At 31.5% G+C, this 9,258-nt stretch overlaps 1 protein-coding gene across 1 annotated transcript; it reads left to right on the forward strand.

The window, feature by feature from the left end:
- Positions 1-735: 735 nt before the first annotated feature.
- LOC132728250 (protein flp-like) lies at positions 736-9,258 on the forward strand. The gene is made up of 6 exons (XM_060713857.1): positions 736-1,638; positions 3,883-4,062; positions 6,242-6,499; positions 6,888-7,141; positions 7,405-7,538; positions 7,962-9,258. The coding sequence occupies exons 1-6, from the start codon at positions 1,310-1,312 to the stop codon at positions 8,568-8,570; spliced, it is 1,764 nt and encodes a 587-aa protein (XP_060569840.1). The 5' UTR covers positions 736-1,309; the 3' UTR covers positions 8,571-9,258.

Raw genomic sequence — 9,258 nt, forward strand, 5'->3', positions numbered from 1 at the left:
AAAGTGCACGCAATAACAATTGTCTGTGACTTCCATTTGTGTTCAGTGTAAATGTTCCCGGGGGATCGTTAATTGTTCTGCCTCACTTTTGCCGGCGGCTCCTGATGTATTAGTCCTATAAATTAGGCTAGAAATGAAATAATTAGGTTATATGAGTACATAAGAAATCTTCAGTTATAGTTACAAATGTTTGTCGTGTCAGCATCGGAGTATTATTTCTTATTTATTAATTTTTCCACTCCCTTCTTCCATACTATCCTGAACAGACCCGTCTATACTGTTAAACGTATAACGCAGCAAAATTCTAACTATTGTTCAATGTAACTCAAAATGTTACTAGTTTCGTTCTAATGTATAATTGTTAAATCAACAAATACTTTCGTATAAATAATACCTGTGGGTGATTCATGTAATACGATATTATTATACCATTAACCTGCTTGAAGTGATAAGCCTTTGCTATCAGTACAGGTCTGGGCCAGCCTGCACGTCAGTGTAGTTTGGCCTGGTTGCTTTATTTCTGTAGCCTGGCATTGTTATCCCTTAAACATTAATTTTTTTGTCCAGATTAAAAGCTGGGAACAATACATTTAATACACAAATTCAACAGGTAAAGATGTAAATAGCTCCAAGCACTAATCACGATGTGCATAAACAATAAGTGTCTGACAATATCAACACATATTTTCTCTATTGGCCTTTTTGATACCAAGTATGATGTTAGCGACAGTTACGTGATAGCAGCAATTTTATAAGAAAGAATCAACAATAAAACGATTCGTAATTGAAAAAATAAAATTTCAAAAGAACGATTGTAATGAATTAATAATTGCTGTAAATGACTTTGAACTTGCATGGATAATCATCAATACTTTGATGTAAGAACTGTATTAAATCATTGATAGCAATTCGGGGATTTCATTCGGATTTGAACAGACTAGACTGTAGGTTTAATATGTCTCTGAGGATAGCAGACTTACTCTAGAGATTCGCTTCTGATCCTAGTAGTTGATTTAGATAGGCTTTGCTTGATACGAATTAAAACAGAGTGTTTATTTGATCATAAATACGGATATTAGATAGTTTGTGGTTTATTTACGATAGTTTCCCTTGTAGTAATGAAATATAACATGGTAGATAATGATCGCAAACGTCAGTGCTTTGTGCTCTGTATAATGGAATGTCAATTCTGATAGTATTGACGACAATTCGCTCTTGTATCTTATGAAGTATTTAATAATATTTATAAATCAACGTCGACAAAATCTCATTTCTAAAAAGGAAATGTTAAAAATATGCTACAACGGCAATGGAGATGTTATGTGTAAGAAAATTATGTAAAATATTACTACTTTTAATTTTTGGATTAATGTGTGCTGTCTATACTGAAGGAAAAAAATTGGATGAACAGTTAAAGGAGTTTGATCAGTTTGTAAAGCATACGTTGAAATGCCGAAACATTCCGAGCATTGCGGTGTCCTTGGTTAAAAATGACGAAGTGCTGTTTTCGCGCGGTTATGGTTATGCAGATATTGAAAAGGGGAAAAAAGCAACGGAGCATACCCATTTTTGTATAGGATCTCTTACGAAAGCTTTCACAAGCACCATAATGGCTGATGTCTTATCAAAAGATATTAAGTAAGTTTATGTCATTATAGTATAATATCATTTATATAATTTATTCAGTGTCACTATAATTTATTGCAACGAAAATCTTGACGAAATCCTTTTGCAAAATATTTCACCTTCTCTTTCTTGTAATTCAAAGAACGATACAACCACAATTTAGAACAAATGTTGTTGTTTTTTTTTCATAATTTTAAAATTTGCGGTTTGTTTTGTAGTCCAGTTTCTTACTTTGTTTTTAACTTAAACGTTGCGTTCCTTTATTTCATAAGTTTTTAGAGTAACAGAAAATAATTAAACATAAAGTTTTATTTCAAAACCATACAGTAACGTTACTTTGACTACTTGAAGTTATCTAATTTTTAAATCAAACTCCCTCTTTAAAATCGTGCTTTTTGCTTGCAATCCATACGTATAGTAATATTTAATGTTACGGGGAAAACTTACATTACTGCTTACATACGAATATTTATCGTATTTCTAACGTACAAACATGCCCTACCGGTATCTATGCTGTTTTTTAATTACTTCTTAAAGAAAATATATATATAACAGTTATTTTATCAGTGTTGAAAGAGAACGAAACAAGAGAAATTAATATTATAAAACATCTTTGAAAGATCTTTAGGCAATATGTTACGGATTAATCAATGGAAATCTATCATGTAAGGTATATGAAAATCGTATCTGAAACATATACACTTCATTATATGAAAATCATGATTAAACGAATAATTCGTTCTTACGCAAGTAAAATAATGTCAGGCTTTATTATTTTGTAGCTCAACATTAAACTAAATAACTTTCATTACTCGGAAGAGAATTCTTTATATAATCCCCTGTATTAACTATATACGCTGGTTACAAACACAATTTCGAGTTTATTAGGTACATTGAATTAATGAAATGTATTTTTAATTTCGTTTATCTTATATATCATCTCGTCTAGGGTGTTTTGTATAAGAAGATTAAAACTGCATTTTGTTCTATTATAAAAATACTTTAATAAGGGTCAATAAGTTTTTAAGAAGATTGAAACTTCATTGTAAAAATACATTCTTGGTACAATAGCTTAGATAAGGGTCAATAAGTTTAATTTTGTGGCCTAACGTCTACTATTTCAAATGTATATGAGTAAAACATAGACTTCAAAGACTATATGTAGTGTTCGTAGTTCATGTTATCATTTTTAAAAGAACTATTCTATTCTTAGAATGCGTTAAAGTTGGATCTTAAGATAAACTTACAGCATACGAACAAATTATAATAAAAATTCAAACGACAGACTAGCATCCAATTATATTAAATATGATTTATTTTTTAAATCGATGCTATCATATCGCTATAAACAGTTAGTTGAGAAAGAAAGGCATTTGAGCCGCGTCATGACAAAACCAACATAATGGGTTTGCGATCAGCATGGATCCAGACCAGCCTGCGCATCCGCGCAGTCTGATCAGGATCCATGCTGTTCGCTTACAAACCCTATTACAAGTAGAGAAACTGATAGCGAACAGCATGGATCCTGATCAGACTGCGCGGTAGCGCAGGCTGGTCTGGATCCATTCTGATCGCAAACCCATTATGTTGGTTTTGTCATGACGCGTCTCATTTCTATTTGCTCTTTATAGTCTCTTGTAACAGGTGTTCATTATCTAGAGATAATTTTAAATATATATTTTACTGTTATTAAAGCTTTATTGTTGAATTATAATCTTGTCTGATGTTCTAATTTCAAACCAAATCAGTTCGTTTAATCATATAAACTTTTTTCTTTGCACCATACCTTTAATGTAAATTAACTTTGTAATTTTCATTCGGTTTCTTTATGAAGAAATACATTGACAAACATCTTCAATTGATTAACTAGCTGATGTTATAAAACTTGCCAATTTCATAATTGAAGTAAGCTTACTTTATGAGTAAATTTCTCATATCCCGTTATAAGTTTATATGAGTTATATGTTTTCTCTAAACTTAAAAAAAACGAATTCTCACAATCTTTCTTGCTCATAATATATAGAACATTATAAATCTTCTCGAATCAATAAATCATGTTCATATTTGAATTTTATTTTCTTTGTTTCATAAAATCAATGTTCTGTATTATATAATTAATACGTGACAAGCAAACGTTTTGGTATTGAGAAGTTAATTTCTGAAGCATTTTTTTCTATTTTTAACAGAAAAACATATCTATACACTAAAATCAAATGGTTCAATTAAATAATGATCATATGTTATTTTGACAATCAGTTTATCCTGGGACACTCGGATAAGAAACATTCTTGGACCATCATTCAAACTCAGTGATCAGATTCGTACAGACAACGCTAACATTCAAGACATTCTTTCACACAGAGTAGGAACGCCATCGAACTTTCACCCTCTACTAGTTGGCTTCCCTGGCAACCTGTCAAGATCAGAATTAGTCAAGTAAGTGCTATTTCAAATGTTTAAACGTACCTCTGTAGATGCTTTTTTGATGGTCCTCGGTATAGCATCCAGTCAAATGGGCCTATAGACAGCAAAATTACATTATTTTCAATATTCATATTTTTAAAAAAACGAAAAATATATAACAAACGAAAAGCGGCAATAGGTACAGCTATATGAATTTTTTAGAACTGGTTCTTAATTTAGCATAATATTGGTTGCTCAAGATTAAAGCTTTATATGCGCTGTAGTTCGTCGGCTGACAGACTAAAACTCTACAGAAAGATTGATGTTTTCAATAAAGATATAATATTCATATGGCCAATACTTTAATCTGGTTTAAAAAGTGATGTTGTCTCAATTTCTAAATATTTGTTTGCTGTTGTTTTTCTTAACATTTCACCATGTGTAATGTTGAGAGGTAATGGTCTTAAAACTCATTCATTGAAGTCCCAACAATACAGTAACAATGATGTTGTTAATGTTATAATCAGTTAAAAGGATTCAGTGTCACTATTATTTTCAAAGACGAGATATCAAACTAAATTGAATTTTCTATTCACATTTTCAATTTACTAGACTTAAATTAATAAAACTTGAAGCCTTTTTATCAATTACATTTCACATAAGGTAGCTCTGTTACAGTTATAGAAGCTGAATTCATATTGTTTCTTTAAAATACGAATCTTATAAAGTTTTCTTTAAAATTTTTAAATTAGGCTGCTGCATATCGGGACACTCCGTCAATACAAAATGTATATCTACATATTTTATTAGCCAAACTTTAATAGTTTGATTTTGAAATTTTTATGTTTCTAAACAATATTAGTAAAGGGGGGAAACAGATTGTAGAGCTCATGTTTGTAAAATGTTTGTAAAATATGTACATAATTGAATTATATAGAAAAAAATAAAACGTAAGAATAAAAGAAGAAAGAATTTTGTTTGGTATATTGAACAAAGAGCTCAATTATTTAAACACTTGATTTATTATCTTTATGATGTACAACTTCACCTAAGTAAGTCAAAGATGAACAGCTAACCCAATCAATAGATGAAACTATCAACATTGTTACAGAATAAATACAAAATTGCAAATAGTCTAATTATTTATCTAAAATATTTTCAAGTATTGACCATTTCATTTAAGCGATTGCCATCAAGGAAGAGTTACTTCACTTACTGGTTGTGACGTAAATGGGGATTTTTTCTATACAGATCGCTTCGAATATTAGCTTATCGAAAGTCAAATGCTTAATTACTGATCTTGCAATTATGAATATAACATGTGAAATTTGACTTATAAATACAAGGTGGCTGGCTGATCTACTGACATGTGTCACCGCTAATGGCCGCATCAATGACTTATACGGTATTTGCTATTTTTCGTTACACCTTTAAATATATGAATTATAAACATTATACCATGCAAATACATGCCGATTCCAATGGCACATATTTTCCTTATGTAGCCTACATGCTGGAAGTAATTTGTTACACAATTTTATAAAAAAATATTGATGCATAGAAAAAATTGCAAGCATAACGGGAACAGTAAAAGAACTACATTGGAATAGGCAAATATTTGCCTTGAATATTGTATAAGTTTATTATTCAAATATTAACAGATATAACCCAAAAAACTAGTAAAAATATTTTTTTAAGTAATGCGCGTGGCCATTAGCTTTGACACAAATGTCACCGTTAACAAAGGATGTGCCGTGATCACCCACTCTGGTCATATGTAACTTGTTTTATTCATATTTCTAGAGATGTTTCCCCATATTAGAAGCAAAATCAAGCATAAATATACATACTTGCGAAAACAAAATACCTATACATTAAACAAATATATACGAGTAATTGATACTTCCCTCATAAATATCAATAAAATATAAACGAAAAAAGGAGGAATACATTTAAAAGCAGACATATGAACTAAAAACAAAAGTATTACGTAATCAATAATGTGTTTGTGTTTTAAGCAAAGTACTGTCTTTGTTTATAGTGGAGTCAACTGAATAATGTTGTACGTACAGGTTATATTGTACATGTATGTGCATATGATGAAGATGGTTTGAATCATTCACTAGTATATCCTTATAAACCAGCTTGTGCTATATCCTTGAATAGATAAAAACATTGTACTATCGATAATGCAAACTTTATCACATTTCAGGAAACTACAGTACATGCCTGCACAGAGTGAGTTTCGTACAAAGTTTCATTACAGTAACTACATGTACATGCTGGCCGGTCACGTGGCTGAAGTTATTTCAGGAAAATCATGGGAGAGTCTAGTAACTGAACGTTTATTGAATCGATTGACCATGCATAGTACTGGTTTTGTTGACGCCGGTGTAGGATTGGATTCAATAGCAATACCGTATGTGTCCAGAAACAGAAAATTGGTCGCCATCGACAAGGAGCTCCTTCTGTAAGAGACAGTTGCGTCTTATCATTTTATTCTTTTGTTTCATGAAAATAGACCAAGTAAAACACTTTTAGATAAAACAAATATACGTTCATGTGCTCAAAAGCACTTAAGATTTTGAAAATTGTGTAATCATATCAACTTAGATTAAATGTGTATGTGCATTTTCGGCGGAGCATCGTAAAAAGCTATCCAGATATAAAGGTTTATATCACTAAATGTAACTACATTCCCTTGAATCTAATGTTTTTGTAGAGCATAATATTAGACATACATATATTTGATTTTTAACACACATTTTAAACCTAGATTTTGAAAACATGTTTTCTAAAAGATGTCGTGCAATAAGGCAATGTTTCAAATAAAAAATGGAATTTTGTCATTATTGCAGTACTGTTTCACCGTCGGGACCTGCCGGTTCTATATACTCCTCGGCAAGTGATATGGCGAAATGGATGATGTTTCATTTAAAAGGAGGAAAAGATCATCACGGAAAACAGGTGGTAAATGAACGTTGGCTACAAGATACCTATCAATCAAAGATGACACATCCATTCCAAGAGAAAGATCTAACAATACCAAAGTATCCCATAAGTGACGTCACTATTTCATATAATATGGGATGGATGACTTCTTTTTATCGGGGTATGTTTCAAGATGTTTTGTTTAAGCTGTTACAGTCTGCATAAAAACAAGGAGGACAGACAGTCTATTTTACGTTTAAAGAACAGTTGTTTCTACTTTTAGGCTTGAATTAAAGAGTTTGTCGTTTAAATACGTTATTGCAAATTAGAATCAAAAGTCCAAATCTAATAGAAAGGAAAGGAAAGGAAATTGTCATAATCTATAACATTGGTTATGTGAAAACACATGTCAACATCTTTTCTAAACATATTCCTCTCTTCCAGGTTACCGTAAGCTATGGCATTCCGGTGGAATAGTTTCCTTCATCAGTCAATTGTGGTTGTTTCCTGACGTGAACGCTGGTTTATTTGTAACTGCTAGCGGTCCTTTACCTCCTCATAGTTCTGCAGCAGTCAAGGTAAGTCTTGATGATTTGTAACTTTTGATCATTTGTCTTTATAATGTGGTTATTGTCATTAGGTCATTGACTTGATATTGATGTTTGTAGAGAGATATAAAGATCCGTTAAAAATCATGACCATTTTATTTATGTTGTATTCAGTGAACACTGCTCATATAATACTGTTTTTTTATCTAAAAGTGTTTTGCTTGAAGCAAAAAAATGATAAGATACAATTGCCTCTTACAGAATGAGCTCCTTATCGATGGCGACCAATTTTCTAGACACATCTGGTATTGCTATTGAATCCAATCCCTCATAAAGGTCATATAAAGTTACATCATCAGCTAGAAGTAGTGTTTCAAATTGTTGTATAGAAAATAAAAAAAATTAAAAAGGGGAATATGTTGTTTCAGTGTTGAACATTTATTTATATTTCAGAGTATTGCTTCGAGAGCATCTGATATTCTATTGGGACTAGAGCCATGGTTGAACCAATCAACGGCATGCACATATCCAGCACCTTGGGATGAACCAATACCAGAAAATCTTGCTAAACCGGAAGTGATTTATTCGTGGAATATATCCCGAGATTATTCGGACTTCGTCGGAGTTTATGGAAACATGGGATTTGGCTCTATTACAGTGTATGTTGAAAACAAGAATAGTGTAGGAAATAATAGTTCACTAATGCTTAGTTATGGCCGATTTGGTAAAATGAAAATAATGCCAATTTCTGATGATGAATTCCAAGGTTATTATGTTGACAAGCTGTGGTTTGTTACAAATTGTGATGGAAATATCAATCCTTTTTCATTTAAATTTCTAAGCAATAGTGACAAAGTTGTGATTGGATTGTTATTCCCAATAGATTCCCAATTTAATAAAACATTATTTTTAAAAGGGTCAATGTATGAATCGACTGATAGGCCTTACATTCTAAATACCTCGACAACCTGTTACTCAGGACATGTTTCCGCATCAAACTTGGTTTTCTTGGAAGGTATTGTGCTCATGGTTTGTTTGTTTCTGAATTTGTTACTAACATGATGATGAAGTTGAACTCTAGATACCATTATACAGAGCTGAATATAAGGACAAGTTGTCAATCTACTAAATGATAAAAGAAGACGAGCAAGAAATGAAAGTGTTATCAGTTAAGTTTCAGGTGATGGTTGTGAATATTTGTTTACACAAAACAAATTTTACAAAAGCGCATGGATAAGTTCGGGCAGTTTAAAAGCCGCAAAAGAAGCCCTCTCGATCGCCGATTTGAACATATAGAAGAAATGCTTCGGGATGACAGAGAATTTTTTATTATTATTATTATTATTATTATTATTATTATTATTTTCAATCAATTATTTATGAAGAATTCATGTTGTAAATCGTCATTAGTTAATAATATTGGTTCCCTGGTTGTTTGGTTATGCAAAAGAGAACAAATGCAGTCATAATATATTTGTTGTATTTTATGCTGATTATTTGCATTGATGCACTCAAACTAGTCTGTTTCTAGTTCGTTCAAAAGTTAATTGCTCTTAAACTATCTTTTGAAAGAAAATTTGCAAATCATCATACACTTTATAACCCGAGAGATCGTATAATTGTTTTAACAACACGCTTATATCAATTGGCTTTGATAAAGCCCCGCAGAACCCATTTCGTACAAAATCACATGAGCCGCGTCACGACAAAACCAACATAATGGGTTTGCGACCAGCATGGATCCAGACCA

This window comes from Ruditapes philippinarum, unplaced genomic scaffold (assembly GCF_026571515.1).
Source record: "Ruditapes philippinarum isolate M1 unplaced genomic scaffold, ASM2657151v2 ctg2552_1_1_1_1, whole genome shotgun sequence".
In the NCBI taxonomy this organism is placed as follows: Eukaryota; Metazoa; Mollusca; class Bivalvia; order Venerida; family Veneridae; genus Ruditapes; species Ruditapes philippinarum.